General features: G+C 38.6%; 2 protein-coding genes across 3 annotated transcripts; both read left to right on the plus strand.

Moving 5' to 3' along the window:
• Window positions 1-1588: 1588 nt before the first annotated feature.
• pias4b (protein inhibitor of activated STAT, 4b) lies at window positions 1589-13817 on the plus strand. The gene is made up of 10 exons (XM_053651712.1): window positions 1589-1771; window positions 4375-4720; window positions 7274-7358; window positions 7567-7605; window positions 7838-7928; window positions 8350-8475; window positions 8598-8703; window positions 10157-10230; window positions 11088-11248; window positions 11624-13817. Exons 1-10 carry the CDS (start codon window positions 1745-1747, stop codon window positions 11856-11858), a joined length of 1290 nt encoding a protein of 429 aa, XP_053507687.1. The 5' UTR covers window positions 1589-1744; the 3' UTR covers window positions 11859-13817.
• A 1283-nt stretch (window positions 13818-15100) lies between these two features.
• Window positions 15101-21485, plus strand: map2k2b (mitogen-activated protein kinase kinase 2b). 2 transcript variants are annotated; one of them, XR_008388736.1, is made up of 12 exons: window positions 15101-16180; window positions 16840-17050; window positions 17903-18049; window positions 18317-18394; window positions 18483-18534; window positions 18899-19023; window positions 19210-19414; window positions 19635-19687; window positions 19791-19852; window positions 19965-20010; window positions 20132-20720; window positions 21080-21485. XR_008388736.1 is itself a non-coding variant. In XM_053651711.1 (11 exons), exons 1-11 carry the CDS (start codon window positions 16092-16094, stop codon window positions 20240-20242), a joined length of 1179 nt encoding a protein of 392 aa, XP_053507686.1. In that variant the 5' UTR covers window positions 15101-16091; the 3' UTR covers window positions 20243-21485. The 2 variants fall into 2 exon arrangements, 1 of the variants encoding a protein (XP_053507686.1); XM_053651711.1 differs by having other exon boundaries at window positions 20132-21485.
• Window positions 21486-24003: the final 2518 nt, after the last annotated feature.

Below are 24003 nucleotides of genomic sequence, written 5' to 3' on the forward strand. Positions count from 1 at the left end.
ATATGCAGTGAGCACTTCAAGTCAGAGGACTTTGACAGGACAGGTCAAACTGTCAGGATTAGAGATGGAGATAAACCACCTGTCTTCCGTTTCCCCACTCATCTCCAAATAGTAGGTGTATCGATAGACTATAATGACTAAATCATCAAATCGTGGCTCGTTATTATTATTAGCTATTATAAATCTATTACTATTTATTATTCTCATCATCAACATCATCATCGTCACATAAATATTTCTACCACTGTAATTGTAAATGTTTTACCAGATCCATAAAGGATTATCTTATAAATAGGCTATCTTTGTAATTGTCTGTTTTGGAGTATATCTGTATCCTTTTATTGCTAATAACATATAGAAAGCAGACCGACTGCCAGTGTCTCACAATTTGATTTGTATTTGCCGATTGTGTTCCATTTTGGTACAATGATTGTCAATTATTTGTACTTAAAGATGCACTATTTGGATTTTTTTATTCAGTATTTAAAAGTGAACAAGCTTTATTAACAGAATTCTGACCTGGAGCACAAGAAAAGCTAAAAAAAGAGGTTGAAGACAGAAAAATCCATTTCCACAATGAAAAAAATTTCATGTACATTCAATTATATGACATTAGGGACGTCTCAGCATTTATTAACCAAGAAAAATACGCAGAATCTATGCTTGACAAGCGTGAGTTTTCACAATTCCTTACGACAATGAATCATTTTCCTAGTCTAACTATCGAGATTCTAAGTAACTGGAGACAGAACTTTTTTTTTGTACTCCACGTGCATCATAAACCATTGAAATCGTTTGAGAAATATAAACGTTATTTTGCTTTTTATCCAGAAAAACCCCTCCGTTTACTTCTATTTGTTTATAGAGCAGTCTTGCCCGGATCAATATGGCGGACACGTTGACTTATCGCAGCAACGGACCAAAGCGGCCAATGCGGCGTCTAAATATGTCTATGGCAACGACCCTAGAAGCGCCATTTTGCAGTGTTTTACAGGACTTTAGCACAACCTGCTGGCGAAACACGAGCATGAAACATGAAGGCGACTTTCCGGCGAATGATGTTTCCTATCAATTTATTAAATAAGACCACAGAATAATAATAATTTAAAAAATCGCGTTTAATGTGACGTGTAGGCTATATAATTCAAATATATAAAATTCATATTTAAATAGCCTACTTTTGTCACCATCCAAGCGCCATAATGCGTCAAGTACTGAAGTGTTCACAATATGTTAATATGTTAATAAGTCACAAGACTTCTTTATTTATTTTAGCTCTGTGTTGTCAATTGTCTATTTTTATAGATAACACTATGTCGCACAGTATCCGAAACCAAACCAGAATCACGTGGGTCTTCATTTCCCCTCAAATACATTTGCCTTGTATCTTTTATTATTATTATTATATTATTATTATTATTATTATTATTATTATTATTATTATTAAATAACAACGCCAAAATTTAACCACCTCAGCAGGCTTTGACCATGTGGTCTTTGGCTGAATCCCAAATTCTTCTTTCTCCCTATATAAGTGCACTGCATTAGGGTATGATATAATGGACTTCTACACCTTGCGTGGTGACCTATTTGTCCAATAAAGTGCCTTTTGGGATTTCACCAGCCTCGGCTTAGTTGGCGTTACATTTATTGATGACTGTTGCGAGGCCGCTTTATTGGCGTTTAATCGGTTTATTGTAATTGAAACAAGTTTTTTGTGTGTGTGAAAGTAAAGTAAATAATAATGGCCGGCCAGCTGTTGGAAGCGACGGTATGTTTCTATGGATATTTCTGCGTGACTTACAGTTTTCTTCGTGATTTTTTACTTTTAAACATTCTTTCTTTGCTTCTGTTTTAGGCTCTAAGCTGTTGAAAATGTTTTGAAGTGACAAAAGAACTGTTCAGCTAAAACTAGCGACGCAAAACCACTTCGAGTTGATGTGTAAACAGATACTCTTTTAAACACGGACAAGCTAAACCCTAGGCCTAGCCGCCATCTTGAAGCTTAATCACTAGGCCTACTTAATGAAGTGGGGAAAAATCTTTGTCTTCTCCTCAGTGCTCAATGAGCCACAATAGAGAGTGTCAAATCAGGATTTACATAACGTTTACGTTTTTAAAAATGTTAGTAACTCAAAACTCGCAAAGGATTGTGGGGAAAGAAATATCTGGACCCTGTTAAACCCAAATTCTGAAAAACTTCTCGGGGCAGCCTTAAAGGAAAACTCATCCCCACACATTAAATATGTTTAGATCAAAATATGTGTGATGTGTTTAGGGTTTCCGGTGCTAAAATGTTGGTTGGTTGGCTGTATTGGCGTTATCCTTGTGAGAAGTTAGTGGTTGTGTGCCACACTGACGTCACAGGGGGACATTGCCAACACGTTTACATTTAATTCATTTAGCAGATACTTTTATCCAAAGCGACTTACAAATGAGGAAATACAAGCACAGAGAACACTACAGGTCGTGCTACCGTGCTTTCCGATTGTGTGCCAGAAGAGTGATGTGCACAGAGTAGAGGTGTAACGGTGCATTCAAGTCCCGTCGAAACGATCGTATTTACGAGTTGAACGTCACCACAATTGGTGGTCGCAATTACGAGTGGGGAAACTCATTGAGCTCGGAGTTTCCGAGTTGGGTCCGTGCCGGTAAGTAAATATGATGGAATCAGTGGACTATAGACGTTGCGTCTGTAGTTGACGGTAAATTTGTTGAAATTGAATGTTCACTCGTCTCAGATGCTGATTTCAGTTATGTGTTTCTTTTTTATTTACAATAAAACAAGCTAATTGCCTGCACAAAATACGATAGCGTTGTACAGTTATGGTATAATTAAGTAGCCATAAAGTTTACAGTGGCTTTGTAAATCGACTTAAAACTTTTTTTTTTTTAAAAACAGAACACTGCTGATGTGCATTCTTTGTTCTTCATTTTGTAGAAGTAGAGTTAAAAACATTGCTGTATTTTGTTTTTGTAGTTAATTAAGAGAAGGTACGCCACCATCTTGCTCTGACATCTCAGAGTGACTTGAACACACCTGACGTCGTAATTACGACTTCCCAAACTCGTGAATACGAACTTCCCAGGAGGACTTGAACGCACAGTAAGAGCAGGTGGGACAAGTTAGAGGTTAGATAAGTGTTTGTGGAAGACATGGGTCTTTTGCTGTTGGAAGTTCATTCAACCACTAAGGGACAGTCAATTTGAAGGTTTTGGAAAGAGACCTCAGGTATCGCTGTGTAGGCACTACCAGGTGTTGGTCGTTAACTGATTGGAGATTGCGTGAAGGAACATAAACCTCAAGGAGAGTGTTGAGGTAAGGGGGTGTTGTTTCAAATAAGGTCTTGTACATGAGCATAAAGGCTCTGGAAGCCAGTGGAGGGAGACAAAGCGTGGTGTGATGTGGGTCCTTTTGGGCTGGTTGAAAACAAGATGTGCTGCTGCATTCTGAATCAGTTGAAGGGGTTTGATGGAGCTGGCTGGGAGGCCCAGGACTAGTGTGTTGCAGTAGTCCAGTTTTGAGATAACAAGAGCCTGGACTAGTTGCTGTGTGGCATGATCAGTGCGATAGGGTCTGATTTATTTATTTTTTTTACGTTTTACAGATTGAACCTACAGGACCGTGCAGTTGTTGATTTGTGGTCTGTAAAGTTCAAATGGTCATCAAAAGTCACCCCAAGGTTTCTGGCTGTCCTGATTGGCTTGAGTGTGGTTGAGCCTAATTATATCCAGTTATAATGGAGTTTTCATAGAAGGAAAAACTTCAGTTATCTCAAAAAATAAAACGCATTGGGATGTTCTGTAGGAAAATAATCAACTGTGCTGATTATTTTCCTATAACGGCACACCTGCAATGATTTATTCCTTACTTATGGCAGCACTAGTAGTGTAACCAGGAATTAATTTCAGCGGGGTTGAGAAAGTATACAAAATAAAATCACAGGACGATCTGTACAGTACATGATCTAATACAACACACTCGTGCTTTTCGGGGTGATGTCAAACAGCAGTAGGATTGGTGATGGCACCAAATTGTTATTTAACCAACCTATCTTGCCCTATTAATGACGCTACCATAAAATACCTTTATCTTATCAAATCTGTTCTACTCGTTGATCCTGATTGGTTAATCCTGCTTCACACTGTAGCAGCTTGTAGCCAATAAAATGTCATTAAACAAACTAAGCGACACATTTGACATGTAATGAATTATATGAAGTCATAATGATGACTTTATGGACCATTTATATACATATTTTTCATGAAAAGCTTAAGTTAATAAGGTTATTTAAGGACCCTACATAAACAGAAGTTGAGAAGGTAGTGTAAAGCACTTTACTACTAACTCGGACAATCTCTATACTTCTGCAGGTGATGGTGGAGAGCCTGAGGGTGACCGAGCTGCGGTCTCTCCTCTCCGTTATGGGAAAGGACAAGAGAGGGCTGAAGAAGGATCTAGTGCAGAGAGCCATCGAGCTCCTCCATAACAACTTCCATCCAGAGCTTTTCTCTGCTATCCAGGAGCTCTATGACCACCGTCACTACACTGTCAAAGCCAACAGTAGACGCTCCCAGGTTATCACCATGCCAACTGCTGTAGAGGTGGCGACTGATCATCCCAAGGAATTCTGTGGGCCAGTTCCTAAACCTGAAGTGCACATGATCAAGCTTCCATTCTATCAAATTCTGGAGACCATCATTGCTCCTGTATCTCTAGGTACAGCAGCAGCATCACGGAGCAATTATGTCGTAAAATTTTGATGTCTTGAACAGTTTCCATGAATTGGTTTGTTTATATGATTGCTGCTTAATTTTAGTTGTGTTATGGTCTTATTAAAGGCAGTCTTGTATAGTGCTTAGGCATATTCCCTCTGCCCTGATGACTAGTTGAAATGTGGAGATATTAATAAAGTAGTCTTCTTTAAGTATTCACTTAATGGGCAAGTGTATGTATTGTTTCAAATGGTGCCTTAAGCCAGGCAGTTCTCCTTAATGTCTTCACTTTGGTGATATTTGGCAATCCAATGCTACCAGGTCAATTAATGACAAAAGACACATTTATTTTACTAGCTCTTCGACATTGGCTTTATTGTTGCAGATGCCATATTGCTCTCTGCTATCAAAAGCTCCATCCTCTGTGATTGGCCATAGAGGTCCAATCAGTATCTGTGCCGGCCTTGCCAAAGCGTGAGCACCTTTTTTGTACCCCAGAATAAGAAATGGGGTATGTTGTGGTCTCTGAAACTTCACAGGCACCTGCAAATGAGGACCACAAGTGCGTCATTTGGAACCCAAACTCTGCATTGGTCGTGGTGCCAGATTGAATAGCAGAAACGAGTGGAAGCTCCAAGTGAAGCAAGACTCCATGACTGCTCAGAAGCTACAGTGCTCTCCACTAATATTAGCACCTTTGGTAAATATGAGCAAAGAAGGCTGTGAAAAATTTGCTTTATTGTTTAAGCTTTTGATCTTTCTTTTAAAAAAAATTCACAAAAATACTCTGCTCTCATGGCTGTCAAACAATTGCAAACACAACAGGTTTATTAAAAAATATCTTTATTAAATATAGGTGTGCAACAGTTATTGGCACCCTTTTAGTTAATGCTTTGTGCTACCTCCCTTTGCCAAGATAATAGCTCTAGATAACAGTGTCTTTTCCTATAATGCCTGATTAGGTTGGAGAATACATGGCAAGGGATCTGAGACCGTTCCTCCATAAAGAATCTCTCCAGATCCTGCAAATTTCGCAGTCCACGCTGGTGGACTCTCCTCTTCAGTTCACCCCACAGGTTTTCTATGGTTTTCAAGTCAGGGGACTGGGATGAACATGGCAGGACCTTGATTTTGTGGTCAGTAAACCATTTTTGTGTTGCTTTTGATGTATGTTTTGGATCATTGTCCTGCTAGAAGTTCCAACCATGGCCCATTTTAAGCTTTCTGGCAGAGGAAGTTAGGTTTTCATTTAATATCTGTTGAGTTCATGATGCCATGTATCCTAGCATAATGTCCAGGTCCTCTGGCAGAAAAACAGCTCCCCCAAAAAAAGAGCCACCACCATATTTAACCATGGGCATGAGGTACTTTTCCATCTTGATTCCTCTCTGTGTGCACCAAAACCACCTCCGGTCTTTATTGCCAAAAAGCTCTATTTTGGTTTCATTTGACCATAGAACCTGAACCCATCTGAAGTTCCAGTAGTGTCTGGCAAACTGAAGATGCTTGAGTTTGTTTTTGGAGGAGAGTAGAGGCTTATTTCTTGAAACCCTTCCAAACAGCTTGTGGTGATGTAGGTGACTTCAGATTGTAGTTTGGAGCCTTTCTGACCCCAATATGGAACTACCTTCTGCAGTTATGCAGCTGTGATCCTTGGAGATGTTTTGGCCACTCGAACCATCCTCTGCACAGTGCGTTGAGACAATATAGACACACGTCCTATTCCAGGTTGATTCATAACATTTCCAGTTGACTGGAACTTCTTAATTATTAACCTGATTGTGGAAACGGGCATTTTCAATTCTTGTGCTATTTTCTTATAGCCACTTCCCATTTTGTGAAGCTCAACAACCTTTTACCGCACATCACAGCTATATTCCTTGGTCTTACCCATTCTTATGAGTGACTAAGGGAATTTGGCCTATGTGTTACCTCATATTTATACCGCCGTGAAACAGGAAGTCATGGTTGAAAAATTTCCTGTTCCTAGTCACCCCGAGTGTACTAATTTTTTTTTTTATTAAAAAAAATTAAATATCAATGGAAATGTACTTCAAATATCTCTCATACGAATTCATAGGGGTGCCAATAATTTTGCACACCTATATTTAACTAAGATATATTTTTTTAATAAACCTGTGTTTCGTTTGCAACCGTTTGATATCCATGAGAGCAGAATATTTTTTGTGATTTTTATTTTTTAACAAAAGATCAAAAGGTTAAACGATAAAGACCAATTTTCGCAGCCTTGTTTGCTCATATGTACCAAGGGTGCCAATATTAGTAGAGGGCACTGCATTCAGATTGCTAATACATAGATGGACATTCTATTTGTTTATATCAAACCAATCAGTCTTATCCCTGCTAACTTAGACCAACATGAATTCCATGCTGGTTTATGTGGGTTGGATTTAGCTGGGAAAAAAAAAAACCCTTGCTTGACTTCATGGTGCAGCTAGCATCATTCTATACTTGCGAATATCTTGAATATAGTATTTAAATAGCATCTAAATAATGAACTGATTTCTTTTCTGATTCTCACTTCATTCATTCCCAGTGCCCACATTTGCAACTATTCCACAGACCAACGTCATCACGTTTTCTCTGACTAGAACACAATCAGCTCAGATCAAGAACCGTCAGTAAGTTACGTCCTTCCTCAAACAAGGAAACTGATTTTTACCACATTTCATTAAAAGAACATCCTGAATTGAGGGATGTACATGTATTTGGTAGAAGGTGAATTTCGCAGGAATGATTCTGCTGTTGTTCTAAGTTAAATATGAAGATTGTTGTTGGGTTAAATATGAATATTCTAATTGTTTCTCATGGCCCTTCACTGCTCAAAAGGACCAAAGCTGGAATGACGTCCATTCAAGTGGTGCTCAGGTGAGTTTGCACTCTGGAGGTCCAATCTTCTAATCTTATGAATCAGACTGTACCTGCTGGTGAGTAGTGTGATTATAGCAGCAATAACAAGTACCTGTTCTTGGCCTTTTATTTCACATCAAGGTTGCTTACTTATTAAAAATGAATAATCCAAAATGATGTCTATTTAAAACCCATATTAATCACAAGGGTGTGTTTGTGTGTGTGAGATGCCATGTTGTGTGCATTTCAGAATTTGCTACACAGAGAGTATTGGTGTCGAAGATGATCAGTATCCACCAAATATTACTGTTGTGGTTAATGGCCATCCCTGTCCTGTACAGGTAACTCTTGATGACCTGCATATTAGTGATGCATTAAAATGCATTAAAACTTAAAGAAATTGCTTGAATTTGTTTCTTTTTTTTTTGCCCATGGCACATATTATATTAATTAAGGGCCCAACCACAGACACAGTGCCATGCTCAAATGAGGGCACCATTTGGGACAGGGAATATAGGCAAATTCATATAATAAAAACATGACTGGTAATGCCCAATAGGCTTTCTGCATTTTACCTTATGAATTTCTTGTGCTTGGACCCCAGTTATGGGGTAGCTGTATTTTTATCAAGCTTTTTATGGTTTTGTATAAAACATTATCAGAAAACTTCTAAATAAAAAAGACAAGGAATTGTTTAGTAATAAAACAATTCCTTTCATAATAAACACCATGTGTATACATAATATTATTTCTTACAATCAGGCTCACTACTCTTCCAGTGAAAAAGGATTGGAGCCTTCTCAACCTTGTCGTCCAATCAATCTCACACCATTTGTGAAACAGACCACTATGAATCGTGTTGTTGTCTTCTGGGATAACTTTGGCAAGGTACACTGGTTCTTCTGATCATGTTAGTCTTGTCATTGTTCAAAAAATACAAAAATTGAGAGGTATGACTCATAATCTCTCTTCTTTCTCTCTGTGTGTGTTTATGTACATGTGTGTTTTAGTTTTATTCTATGGCTATATATCTGGTGAAGGTGTTCTCTTCAGCAGATTTGTTGACACAGCTCCAGACAAATGGAGTGGAGAGTGTAGAATGCTGCAGACAAAAGGGTGAGTGGCCTGAATTCATATCGGATTGAATTTTACAATTAAGTTTCCCTCACAATGCTGTTGATGCTTGATTCTCTGTAACATCAGCTCTGACCGTAGTTCCAGCTGCAAGGTTTACATTAATGGGCTCATTCTAATACATTATAGTTTCTATAGTAACAGCTTACACAGGGACATATATGGCAGACACAAATGGATTAAAAATCATGTCACTGCTGATTTGGTTTTCGAGACCGTCTACAGGGTCAATGCTTTTTAACAGTCGGAGGTAAAGCTTTTACCTTTTAGTTTTCTAACATGTGATTCTTCAGGACAGAAGGCTTTGTGGTGTCCCTGCAACTTTGAACAGATTTTTAAAAAGAGACGCTGGTGAGACAATGACTGTTTATAGCTGCTGTAACATGCACTAATCAGCCATAAAATTAATCCACTGACGGTGAAGTGAATAACATTGATTATCTTGTTATAGTGGCACTTGTCAAGGGGTGGGATATATTAGGCAGCAAGTGAACATTTCTAGAACAATTCAAGTCATTTCCGGTGAACCAGCGACCGGGTCATGGGTGCATGAGGCTCATTGATGCATGCTGGGAGTGATGGCTAGCCCGTCTGGTCTGATCCTACAGAAGAGCTACTGTAGCACGGCTTGCTGAAAAAGTTCATGTTGGCTATGATAGAAAGGAGTCCGAACACACAGTGCATCACAGATTGTTGCATATGCTGACCCCTGTCCACTGTCACAATGCGCACGTGATCATCAGAACTGGACCATGGAGCAATGGAAGAAGGTTCCGGGTCTGATGAATTACGTTTTCTTTTCCATCATGTGGACGGCCAGGTGCATGTGCTTCGCATACCTGGGCTTAACATGACAAAGAGTTCAAGATGTTGACTTGGCCTCCAAATTCCCCAGATCTCAATCTGATCGAGCATCTGCAGTCCGATCCATGGAGGTCCCATCTCACAACAGCAGGACTACAGGATCTGCTGCTAACGTCTTGGTGTCAGATACCACAGCACACCTTAAGAGGTCTTATGGAGTCCATGCCTTGACGGATCAGAGCTGTTTTGACTTCACAAGGGGGACCTACACAATATTAGGCAGGTGGTTTTAATGTTATGGCTGATTGGTGCAAGTGATGATGAGGAACTTGTTTCTTGGACGTTCTGCAACATTAAACACAATTAAAAATGAATAACAAGCATGATGTTTTTCTTTAATTAATAAATTGTAATTGTTGACAAATTTCAAGAGGAATAAAACACTTCAGGACATGCTGCTATTTGAAGATAATCAATTTTGCTTTGTATCGGGCCATATCGCATCACTCTGTTGTTGATCAATTTAGTGTAACATGACATCCTGTTCCTCCCATCGTACTTTGTCAATGGTACTTTTTTTTTTTTTCTGTCCCAATTTCTTCCAAAATTGTGCTTTTACTCTGGTTCACAGTTTGCGAGAAGCTGGGCAGTAATCCTGAGAATGAGATCGCCACCACAGGGCTGCAAGTGTCCCTTACCTGTCCTGTAAGTGTTCAAAATGGAAACCAAACTTGCAGCTAAGTATCATGAATATCTGTAAAAAATAATAATATTAATAAATTTAGCTTTCTTGAGATATTGTTTAGTATTCTTTTCAAAAGATTTAACTTGTACTGTAGGTGGCTTCTAGCTATTTCTAATCTGTAGTGAATGAGCAATTAGCATAAGCACAAATGTGAAGTAAGTCTAATTAAACATGTATGCCAAACATTGGAATGGTTTTATGAATTAATCTCTAAATATGTATCATTTATAAATTCAGAAAACCACTGAGTTATCACTGGAGCAACAGGAACTAGCACAAAACCTTCAGGAAAGACCAAATACCTGGATTTGCTTATTACTGTATTGCTTTGAGTATGGAGAGTTGAATAGTTTTGGTTTATCTTGCATCTGTCTCATGAGACTTTGACTGTTGAGGTGTAACACTTGTAGAATTGAATTTAAGTTATATAGCTGTGTTTTTAGCTTTTACTAAAATGATAGAATTTAAAATCTGCTCTTAGACTTAGAAGTGAGAAGAGAAGGTGAGTTTCAAGTCAACATGTTATGTACTTTTCTCAGTGCAGGGAAATCAATCAAATCAACTCCATTTCACTACAGCACATAACTACCCTACAACTTGATCAAAGCACTACATTCAGTGTATGTGAGGAAATCCCACTTAGCTATGAAGGTTTTGCACATTTTTTTAGCAACATCTTGTTTTGCTTTTTTTTTTCTTCTTCTTCCCCCCCCAGACCACTACAAATTTGTTTTTTAGTGATGTATTGATATTGACTGAAACGTAAAAAAATTGGAAACCGATCTGAGATTTTAAGCATGTCTGTCTGTCTTAACAGCTGGCAAAAATGCGCATGTCTACCCCCTGTCGAGCGCAGACATGTGCCCACCTGCAGTGTTTCGATGCAGCCTTCTACCTGCAGATGAACGAGAGGAAGCCTACATGGACTTGTCCTGTCTGCCATAAGCCTGCCCTCTTTGACACTCTACAGATCGATGGGTAATGTCCTCCCCACAGACACTTTTTTTTTTTGATGACAGTCCATTCAGGTGAGCACTCCAGAGGCATTTGTCATGGCTGACAACACCAGCTATTTAAAGGGGAAAAACAGACATTTTAGCCAATTCAAGGTGCCTTTTGCTTCATACATCTGAGGTAAGGAGTGTGTAGTGTATCACTATCTGTCTCCCATTGTTAGACATTTTAAAGGTCCAGTTTCTATGGGGGGGGGGGCTGAGATGTTGAACAGATGGTGCTCCCTAACACACACACACACCACCAGAGAGAGTGAAAGTGTCGAAATTTGCTGACCACACTGTTGATTGTTAGTGGCGGTGGCAGAGGATGATGAAGATGGATGTTGTTGTTGTGTAGTTTGCTGAGTAGCATACTCCAGTGCGCAGACAAGGACTTGAAGGAGATTGAGTACCTGTCTAATGGCTCTTGGAGAGCAGTGGGAAAGGAAAAAGAGCGCAGCAAAGCCACAGATCTCTCCTCACTCAGCCACAGTAAGGCCTGCTTCATCTTAAAGGGGAAGTCTGTAATGTGTAAAAGTGTTTCTAGACCTGTAATAAACATAACATTTCGCTCTGTTTACAGATTATACTAGCTGCTTTGTTTTTCTCAGCTCAGTCCTTTTTTTCCGCCAGACATACAACGTTTTTTTTTTTTTTTTTGTTAATGTTTTCCGAGATAGCAGAGAGCTCTAAAAAATGACAAACAGCTCCTTTAAGATTCTAAACTAATGATATGTCTCAGCCTTGGACCACAATTCAATTCTGAAATGACTTTATCTAGCACATTTGTTTTTGATGGTATAAATTTTAGGAATTGAAGTTGTTTTGATTCATTAGATTTTTCTGTTTAACAATTGCTCTACAGAGAATTCTGCGGTACGAGATGTTGTGGATCTAACTCAGTGCTCATCTGACAGTGAGGATGGTGGTGAGGCCAGGCAGACAGAAGAGATTGTTTTGACACATGTAAAAAATGAAAGTGTGCTTCTCCAAAGGCAACATTCCTGTGAAGAGATGAGTGACGCCTGGCAAATTATGTATTTTTGTAGTTCTTAAATTATATTCCTTCTAAACTCCAGTATTATGTATACTGTACATGTTCATTTCTTACTGTTCTGTTTGTTTCTCTTTTTATTTACTCAAACTGCCAAACAGGTTAAATAAAGGTTTGTTTTTATATCTGTATGGGTGTTTATTTTTCCCTTTTTCTTTATTGATGGAACAAAAATGCACTGATCAGCCATAACATTAAAACCACTGACAGGTGATGTGAATAACATTGATTATCTCATTACAATGGCACCTGTCAAGGGGTGGGATATGTTACGCAGCAAGTGAACAGTCAGTACTCAAAGGTGATGTGTTGGAAGCAGGAAAAATGGGTGAGAGTAAGATCAAGCGACTTTGACAAGGGCCAAATTGTGATGGCTAGACAACTGGGTCAGAGCATCTCCAAAATGGCAGGTCTTGTGGGGTGTTCCTGGTGCACAGTGGTTAGTACCTACCAAAAGTGATCCAAGGAAGGACAACCGGTGAACCAGCAAAAGGGTCATGGCTGCCCAAGGCTCACTGATGCACATGGGGAGTGAAGACTAGCCCATCTGGTCCATTTCCACATATTGCTGAAAAGTTCATGCTGGCTATGTTAGAAAGGTGTGAGAACACACAGTGCATCACAGCTTGTTTGCTGCGTAGCCACAGACCGGTCAGAGTGCCCATGCTGAACACTTGTCCACTGCTGAAAGTACCTTCAAATGGACATGTGCGCATCAGAACTGGACCATGGAGCAATGGAAGAAGGTGTCCTCGTCTGATGAATCATGTTTTCTTTTACTGGATGTGGATAGCCAGGGGTGCATGTGCATCACTTTCCTGGGGAAGAGATGGCACCAGGAAGAAGGCAAGCTGGTGGAGGAAGTGTGATGCTCTGGGCAATGTTCTGCTGGGAAAACTTGGGTCCTGGCATTCATGTGGATGTTACTTTGACACTTTTCACCTACCTAATCATTGTTGCAGACCAAGTACACTCCTTCACGGTGACGGTATTCCCTAATGGCAGTGGCCTCTTTCAGCAGGATAATGCGCCCTTCCACACTGCAAAAACTGTTCAGGAATGGTTTGAGGAACATGACAAAGAGTTTAAGGTGTTGACTCAGCCTCCAAATTCCCCAGATCTCAATCTGATCGAGCGTCTGTGAGATGTGCTGGACAAACAAGTCAGAACCATTGAGGTCCCATGTCACTACTTGCAGGACTTAAAGGATCTGCTGCTAACATCTTAGTGCCAGATACCACAGCACACCGTCAGAGGTCTTGTGAAGTCCATGCCTTGACAGGTCAGAGCTGTTTAGGCTTCACAAGGGGGACCTACACAATATTAGGCAGGTGCTTTTAATGTTCTGGCTGATTGGTGTAAATTTCTGGTATGTATTTTGTAACATTTGATGTGGATTGTATATTATGACATTCACTGCCTTACCCTCAAGACCACATCTGTAGAGGCTTTATTTATATTTATTTATATTTATATTTTTATATGTAAATTACACATATACAGGTTTGGTCGATTCACCACCAGTGTGTAAAGCTTGAGTGAGCCGATGTCCTCAACTGTCAATCACTGATATTTACAACTTTTTATTTCCAGACTACTCACCACCACTGCTTCTGTGTTCTTAATATAAATTATATATATTTTAAAAAACATGAATACTATTTTGTAAATATGTAAATAGTTTGTGGTGCCATGGCCAAAGACTTATTTCTATAAAAAATTATTTATAATAAATGATACACACTTCGGATGGTGTTCTGCTTTGGGATGGGAATAGCCTTCCACATGGATTATTATTTTCCAGTAACAGCCCAGTCTTTCTAGTCTTATTCCTTAATTTCCTTTTTCAATTCTGCTATAATTCTCTTCTAAGTGTCTTCAGAAAATCTCCTTTCCTACTGATTTTTTTTTAGCATGTATTGGCTATTTGCACAGGGACAATATCATGCTGGAACACTTTTGGGTCCTTTAGTTCCAATAAACAGAAATTGTAATGCCACAAACATACAATGCTGTGAAAAAGTATTTGCCTGATTTCTTCTGTTTTTGTGTATATCTCATAGTAAATAGTTTTGGATCATCAAATGAAATACAACACAAAACAAAGGCAACCTGAGTAAATACACAATACAGTTTTTTATTTTATTGAAGCAAAAAAAATAGTTATTCAACACCTATCACCCAATCTAACCGCAATAACTGCAACCAAACACTTCGGATAACTGGAGATCAGTCAGGACTTCGATTAGGTCACTCCAAAACTTTAACTTAGCTTCTTTTCTTTTTTTTTTCTCCAGCCGTTCAGAGGTGGACTATGCTTTGGATCATTGTCTTGCTGCATGAAGACCGGACATTCTCCTTTAGGATTTTCTGGTAGAGAGCAGAATTCGTGTTTACCTCAACCCTACTCAGGTTGCCTTTGTTTTATCTTAGATTTTGTTTTAATTTCTGAGACAATTTAGTAAGCGATATACAAAAAAAAACCCTGAAGAAATCAGGATGGGGACAAATACTTTTTCACAGCACTGTGACAGCATCAAACGTCCTTTCCTAGGTCAACATTCAACTGACATAGACAGGTACACTCAGTGAAAATAGTCTACACCTCATCTTATGTGAAACTGAACTGAAATATTAAGTTGTGTCTTTCAAATACCCATATATTTCCACTAAATTCTAAAGTTTGTCTAGAAAATTTATGAACATCAATTTTAAAAAGCCTGCATGGGTTGTATAAATTTACTACACTAATTACCGGCCTTAAAATGGTAAAGAGCACATTTAGGATTTATGATTTATCAGGCTTGACTTGGGATTTGAACCAAGACTTGTGAATTACAAAACACTGACGTGTTTTATATAACTTGCTTTCTTTGTGTTGTAAATGACCGAATAAATACATTTATGTCAGATAAACAGCGATGCACAACACTGAAGGAAATCTCGAGTGTTGAAGAACATTCGTGAAGTATCGCGAGACTTTACACGCTTCCTTAGTTAGCACCCTGCACGTAGCTAGCAAATTAGCTGGCTAGTTAACTAAATCGCTAAGCCTAGCTGTTTTCTTAGCTTATTTAGCGACTGTATTTGCCTGGTAACTAACGGATTTTGTCTCACGGGGAGATTAATGTTATTTAACTATTATTTATTTCATTTAAAGGTGTTGTCAACTCCCACAAGAGCTAACGTTTATGTGTCTTACGACGACCGCTAACTCGTCGGTAGCAGTCTTTAGAAGTGCGCGCGATTCATTGAGTTTCCAGAGAAACGTTAGCTTGTTGATTTAATTTAATATATTCTTTTTAAGGGGTTGTTCGTTAAAAATCTTTCGGGTTTATGTGAGCTTTACATGGCTAGTACCAGTGTGTCACTTGGCGAAGGAAATGCTTTTGTAGCAAGTTTGACAGAAGCGTTAAAGGAAGCGAACACGGTTGTGTGTGCGTGTTAGCTACCTGACGCGCTGGTGTTTATTCAGAATAGCTGTAGATATAGCTTTCTGTCGTGTGTTTATATTTATATTTACTCTTACTGCGTTTACTGTTTAGCTAGAAGTTTGCTTTGGGGTGCAGACAGGACAGTTAGCTAGCTAGCACACGACTGAAGAGCCAGGCGTCTTCCTGGAGCACCTGTTAGCTCGACCTGCTGCTGAGCTGATCCTCACAGATAAACTCAGATTTCGGCTCTCTTTAGCGTTGAAACAACGTGAACTTGCGGTATAATGTGGATCTAGTGGTGATGCTTGTAAGGATTGAGAAAGATTGTCAAGTTGAACATGGCTCCCAAAAAAAGACCAGTCCCTTTAATCATAGGAGGCAGCGGAGAAGCTCAGAGCACAGCTTCAAATCTAGGGGCTGCTTCAGAGTAAGTGCATTTGGATTCACTTTTGCTCAATAATTATAATAATAATAATAATAATAATAATTTTTCTTTCTATTAGTGTTATTCTTTTCTTTTCCTTTGTATTAGTATCAGTCATCTTCATGTTAGTTATTCTTTTGCTTCTTTGTATTATTGTTTTATATCTTATCATTTGTCCGCTTGTTTGTCTTATTATTGATCATTTATTATTATTCATCTGATCTTTTATTTTTTCTATTATTTTTCTTCTTCCTCTTGTTCTTCTTCCTCTTCTAGTTATTTGTCATACTATCATCTTATTTGTCTTCCTGCTCCTCTGATGATTATTTTTATTATTCATCGTCTTCTTTGTCTTCGGCTTATTCTTCTTCTTTAACTTTGTTTCTTCTTAATCGTCATTTCTGCATCTTCTCCATCTTTTTATTTGATTTGTTCATCAGAACGAAATCATTGCCTTTGTCTCGATTTTATTTATTTCTTGCTCTTCTTCTTCTTTTATTATTATTATTATTATTATTATTATTATTATTATTACTTTGCTTGTATTTTTCTCATTTGATAGTCGCTTTGGATAAAATCGTCTGCTAAGTGAATAAATGTAAATTATTATTATTCCTAACTCGTACTTGTTCTGTGTGTTTGTGCTTTTTTTTTTTTGTCAGAGCCTATCTTGAGACCCTGCAGAAGAAACTAGGGGAGCTGGACTTGGACGAGCAGCAGAAGAAACGCTTGGAGGCTTTCCTCACGCAGAAAGCTAAAGTAGGAGAGCTGAAGGACGATGACTTTCAGCGTATCTGTGAGCTGGGAGCAGGAAACGGTGGCGTGGTTAATAAAGTCTGCCATAAGCCGTCACGATTGATCATGGCCAGAAAGGTGAGGTGAATTCAAGAACCGAAGACAAACAGAAGTTTTAACTCTGGGATTCATCTGAGGGTGGCTTAGTGGCTAGCATGTTTGCATCACACGTCCTGGGTTGGGGGTTCCTCCCCCAGTCCAAAGCCATGCATTGTCCACTAATTGGCATCTATAAATTGTGAATGTGTGTGAGATTTGGGTTTCCACTCCATCCAGGGTGTCCCCCACCTTGTGCTGCAAGTTTCCTGGGATAGGCTCCCTGTGACCCTGCATAGGATCAAACAGTACAGAAAATGGATGGATTCATCTGAAGCAATACAGTTTGGCTAAATGATTATTGTCTCAGTAGCAGGCTGAGTAAGCAGATGTACTGGAACCACCTTTAGTTTAGAGCGGCGCTGATCTTCAGTCATATAAGTTAATTGAAATGTAAATCGCATCAGTACAGTTTCATTCTGCTTTATAGGAAAATGCTTTCATTTGGGACAATCAAAGCTGTTAACAGCTGAGTATGTGCATTTTATCACTAAGGCTATATTGTGTTATGTATGTTTACATATTATTGTATTATGTATAAGATCTAAAGATATTTGACCTTGTTTTGATGCCAAAGCTGACAAACAAAGAATACTGAAAAATCGGCCACCCAACATGATTTTGTATATTTATAACGAAAACCTGAATTTTAAGCCTTATACCATTTGGAGAAAGAAACAGCCTGATTTAAAACTTGTTACTTTTGCCCAGTATATTTTCAATTATTTGTTCTGTTTTTGTACTGCTAACCACAGTTCTGTTAAGGCTCAAGTTTGTACAAGCTTCATGGTTCAGAGTTTGTTTTTGTTTGTTTTTTTTCTTTGTTCCATTTAGCTCATTCATCTTGAGATCAAACCAGCAATCAGGAACCAGATCATTAGAGAATTGCAAGTCCTGCATGAATGCAACTCTCCCTACATAGTGGGCTTTTACGGTGCTTTCTACAGCGATGGAGAGATCAGTATCTGCATGGAGCACATGGTGAGTATGTTTGTGTAGTCATGAACCATTAGTATCTTTGAAAACCACCATACTATGAAATCTGCTGATGATTCCGAGTGCAAGACCTCAACCTCATCTGCTACTCTACACATCATCCCTTTCATATGTAGCATATTTATTATATGGATGCTAATAGTGCTTGATTGAGTGAATCAGTAAATGTTTTGGTTGGAGGGATAGGAGATTGTGAGGCAAGATGAAGCGGTGATGATGAAGTGAATGAACGTTTATGATTCCTTGCTACAGGATGGAGGTTCTCTGGATCAAGTACTAAAAGAGGCTCGGAGAATTCCAGAAGAAATCCTGGGGAAAGTCAGCATAGCTGTAAGTACCTGTTATGAAATGGTGTAAATAGTCAGATACTGAATTGCACATTGAAGACCTCACAGGCTTACTTTTTTTTGTCTTTTAGGTGTTAAGAGGTCTTGCCTACCTTCGAGAAAAACATCAGATCATGCACCGAGGTAAAAAGATGTTTTAAAGACAAGGAATCATTTTACTTGAAACTATAATGGAAGTCTAAGGGGAGTTATTTATTGATTGATTTTTTTTGTCAGTGGTGTTTAAAATATTCAAGTATGTACTGCAAATTCAGAACCACAGTTGTTGTGTGATGTAATTTGTACGAGATCATTTGTTCACTAGGCTCTTGCATCATTGGTTTAAAACCAATGTGGCAATCTGTCATTTGCTTAAAACTGAGCTTCACTGAACCTTTGCCATTGTATTCCTTGGAAAATAACGTATATCTCTTGGAAACTTTTTGTTTCCTTTGGTTAGCTTCCTTTTTTCAGCATTCATTTTAAGTAATATTTTTTTCCCTTACAGATGTCAAGCCATCAAACATACTGGTGAACTCAAGAGGGGAGATCAAGTTGTGTGATTTTGGAGTGAGCGGTCAGCTCATCGACTCCATGGCCAATTCTTTCGTAGGCACAAGGTCGTATATGTCTGTAAGTGTGTAATCTGCACTTCGCAAAAGTCATGACCATTAAGATGCTCATAACACTACTATTCAGATATTTACAGCTTAATATTTCACACAGGATAGACTTCACAGGGTGTGGTTTTGTGAACATGTTCTCAAATGGGCAAAAAAATATATATATATATCTCATTGTGTCTTGTGTATGGTTAAGCCCGAGAGACTGCAGGGGACTCATTATTCGGTGCAGTCAGATGTGTGGAGCATGGGACTGTCTCTGGTGGAGCTCTCCATCGGGCGCTACCCCATCCCTCCCCCTGATGCCAAGGAACTTGAGGCCATTTTTGGCCGACCTGTAGCGGAGGGAGAAACACAGACCACCTCCCCACGTCCCAGGCCTCCAGGAAGGCCAGTCAGTGGTATGACGCACACAAAATACGAGAATTAATATTTTGAACCATGTTTATCACAATAGTTCAGATTCCCTGAAATGTTTCATTTTGGAGCTGTATTACAATGAAAACATTAATCAGTAGTGCACCTCATCTTAATAGCTTCCTTACTGTGTGTACAGGGTTTTTTTTTTTAAAATGTATTTTCTTTATTTATTTTTAATCAAATGGCTTTTCTATCCTTCAGGACATGGCCCTGTCATGGCTATATTTGAGCTGCTGGACTACATAGTCAATGAGGTGAGGAAAGCTGAGATGTGTCTTTGCTTTGATTCCTCATAAACACACGATTATTAAGTTGTGGATATCTTTTTTAAATTAATTTTCTGTCATTCCTACACAGCCTCCACCTAAACTGCCTCATGGAGTTTTCACTGCAGATTTCCAGGACTTTGTGACCAAATGGTGAATATCCAGCTTTGCTTACATAGTAGTTTGGTAAAGTATAGTGTTTTCTGCTTTGCGCTGATTACCAAGTGTTTTTTCAGATGTACTGAGTGCCTGTTGTCTTTTCTAGTCTAATCAAAAATCCTGCAGACCGGGCAGACCTGAAGATGCTGATGGTGAGTATGATGGACATCTTTGCACTGGCCAACTCGCTAGATCTGTAATTTAGACCTGAATGTGAGTGAGTTTCCTTTTCAGAGCAACACTAATGGCGTTTTTTTGTGTGTTTCTCCACAGAACCACACGTTTATTAAACGCTCCGAAGTGGAAGAAATCGACTTTGCAGGCTGGTTGTGTAAAACCATGGGGCTCAACCAACCCAGCACACCCACCCGGACGACTGAATAACTGAACAAAAAAATGCTCTGTTTTGTCTCTTTTTTTTTTTCTTAAAGAAATGTTCCAGCATGTTTTAACCTAATATCTCTCTACTAGATCTGCAGCATATGATTACCACAGACAAGAAATAGAAATTAAACATGTTTCCCAATACAGAGAAACAAACAGAAAGAAGAATCCAGCCTGATCTGCTTGAATATTACATTTTTATAATTAGCATGTGGTCTTCAGTGATGTCCTTAGTAAACATGTTTTGTTTTTGGTTTTTGTTTTTCTACTTTGGTTAATGCCAGTGGGATCTAGCTCTTGCTTCATCTGTAATGCTGATACCACCATCGTTGTCATCGCAAACATCGTCTCATAGATCACTAACCAGCCGAGCCAAGTCTCCATCGTAACGCCACATCGTATAGCTGCATTGCATTCTGGAGTTTCGAGTCCAATGTTTGCTGTCTCCACTACATCTACATTAGATTTCTCATTAACAGTGGGATGAATTTGTGGTTATGTTACCAACCTGCTCAGCACAAGTGTAAAAGACTTTTAATTCTTAGAAAGTGGGATGATACTACATAAGAATAGTTTTAATAAGACCTTAATGACTCAACCCAAGACCTTTTATTGCTAGAGTGTGATGGTTGTCGTGTTGAACTTGAATTATATAGACACTGTTTAAATTTTCGTCTCATTATATATGAGTTTCAGGTCAACAGATTCTCTGTTCTCTTTTTAAAGTGCTGAAATTCTCATGTGTTGTAATGGCACTTGCTGTACAGATATTGGGGGGTAGTGATTAGGTTACAATTGCTGGAATTTTTCTTTAAACACCCAAATTTTTGCACACAGGACCTGTTTCCAGAGCAGTCTGTGTACATGCCATCGTCCAGGATGCTCATGCTGCCCGGCTGAAAGTTGGCCGAGTTTTATCCGGTATTTTTAAATCGAGCAACAGAAAATTTAAAAAAAAAAAAAAACATTTCAAGTATATGTTCACATCCACATATATGCATGCATGCAGGCACACATCAGTTAAAGGCGTCTCAGGTGAATCTTATATTAAGTAAATAATTGTATAGATATGTCTTTATCTGGACCTAGATCACATGCTACAGTTAATATATAAAGTATATGGACAAAATGTTCACCTCAAGCACTGTTTGATCAGACATGATGATTTCAGACCTGTTGACGTGAAAGAGAAATGATGTATTTGGCTTAATGCCTTTGTCTCAATAAAACTCTTGTGAATGTATGTTGATGCTGATCTTTTCAGTTGTGGGAATGATTGTCAAGTGGGTTTACTGTCGGACTGTTTGACTTTTTTCCTCTCAGCACGTAGAGGGAGATTGAAGTTCTTGTTTAAATCACAATGACTTTTTGTTTTAGAAAAAAAGGATTTATTTCCTTTAATAATTCACATGCATCACATTACATTGGTCCCTCTAACAAAGTGAAAAATACAGACAGGTTGCGTTGTCTTATTTTGACCAGCAGGGGGCGAAAGACAGTTCTGAAGTTTGGATATGACCAAAAATAATTTTAAAGAGTCACAGGTTCATGTGTTTTTGGTTGTGTTTTGACCCCTGGGGTTAATCCTGTACTGTATAGTTCATATCAACTCCTAACATTTTCAAATACAAGGGGCCAGTGCTCATTAAGCCTTTTCATATACCAGGCCAGCTTAATCACAATGTTTCATTTGCCATGTACATGGTGTAAAAGGGACTTCTTTTGGTGTAGGTGCCAACATATATTCCTATCATATAAAGAACAGAAAATAATTTTATTAACATTACAAAATTATGAAAAAAGTAACCTAATTAAGGTATGTATAGTACAAAAGATGTGCAGTATGTACTGAGGGGAGAGAAAGTGTTCATGTGATGGTTAGTCTACTTCCTCTTTGTGTTACCCTTTAGGACATCATTTTTACTTTTTCTCAAGTGAATATTTACACAGGATGTAGTGGATATAAATAAAGCAGGGCATATGTGGCTAAAAGAAAAATTGGTTAAAATGATACAGATTAATAAAGTTTTTATTCAGGTCAACTTTGTAAATATTATTTACATTATATACAAGTTAGAAAACCAATCGTTAAGTTGGGGTTAGTTAGTTACTTACTTACTTCATGTTTACCATTAGATAACTTTGCTCTAAGAAGCAAGTGATTCGTGTTAGCTAGTCAGTTTTGGATAAGTTAGGTGGGTGTAGTGAAAACAGCTGAAACTGACATTATTCTTGCATATTAAGCTTTTCACATGTAAACAGTTGTCTTTCAAATGACAAATTTCACACTGTGAAAAGGCTGATTGTGTCTTGATGCTTAGCCTCAGATATCTAATGACTAACTACATTTTCCAGTAATAAGGTAGGACTGTTTAGCAGGTTTAGCCATATACTTTGTTTTTTATATTTTGCATTTGTGTACACTGATAACCAGATCTTACTGAAAACCATAAGCTAAGTAGCATCCCCAAAATTGACCCCCACAGTAACATATACATTAACCAGGCTGAAGAAGAACATATGGCAAGTTTCCATCTTCAGGATGTTCTCTGCTATGTAAAATTACCTAAAAAACCTAAGTTAGCTTGCTAGTTAGCTAGCATTAACAAAAACTCCATCTTGTAGTGAGAAACATTAGCGAGCATGTTAGGTATCTAATGTTGACAAGGAAGGTAATATTAACGTTAGGTTAATATTATTCGTGAAAAGAAATTACTATTATTTATAGAAGATTTGTTGACGCTACTTAATTATGTTTACATTTTTATTTTCAGGAAATGCTTATGTTAACTGTTGCACAACATCATATGTACTTATGTAGGATTAGTGGTGTTGTGTCATTGGCTTGTGGATCTGCAGCTGGATAGTACTGCACCAATTAGTATGATCACATGGGCACCAATGGGGCAAAGGAGAGGAGGAAGGCCCCGGACCACCTGGAGGAGAAGTGCTGTGAAAGAGAGGCAAGAACTCGGGTGGGAATCTTGGGAAAATGAATAAAAGGGGTAGAAGAGTGGCCTTATGCACCCTAAAGGGCACAAAGAGGATACGTAAGTAAGTTCTTATGCAAGCTAGTCAGTTTAAAATCACCGTCCACTTTATTATTCATGCAATTATCCAATCAGCCAATCATGTATCAGCAGTGAAATGCCTAAAGTCATGCAGATACAGGTCAAGAGCTTCAGTTAACGTTCACATCAAACATCAGAATGGGTGAGACAAAATGGGATCTCAGTGACTTTAACTGTGGTATGGTTGTTGGTGCCAGATGGGCTGGTTTGACTGTTTCAGAAACTGCCGATCTCCTGGGATTTTCACCCCCAGTCTCTAGAGTTTATATAGAATGGTGTGAAAACAAAAAAACACCCAGTGAGCAGTAGTTCTGTGGTGGAAATACCTTGTTGACGAGAGAGGTCAGAGGAGAATGGTTAGACTGGTTTGAGATGAGAGGAAGACTACGGAAACTCAAATAAACACTCTTTACAGCCATGGTGAGCAGAAAAGCATCTCAGAATGCACAACATGGCAACCTTGAAGTGAATGTGCTACAACAATATAAGACTATGTTGGGGTCAACTCCTGTCAGCAAAGAACAATCTTGTGGGTAAAAGCTCAGTTGAAATACAATTGAAGATTGATAAAATCGTTATCTGGTCTGATAAATCTCGATTTCTGCTCTGTCATGCAGATGACATAAAGTCATAATTTAGTATCAACAGAATGAATCCATGGACCCAAGCACCAACACCAGTTCAGGATGG

Source organism: Ictalurus furcatus, chromosome 20 (assembly GCF_023375685.1).
Source record: "Ictalurus furcatus strain D&B chromosome 20, Billie_1.0, whole genome shotgun sequence".
NCBI lineage: Eukaryota > Metazoa > Chordata > Actinopteri > Siluriformes > Ictaluridae > Ictalurus > Ictalurus furcatus.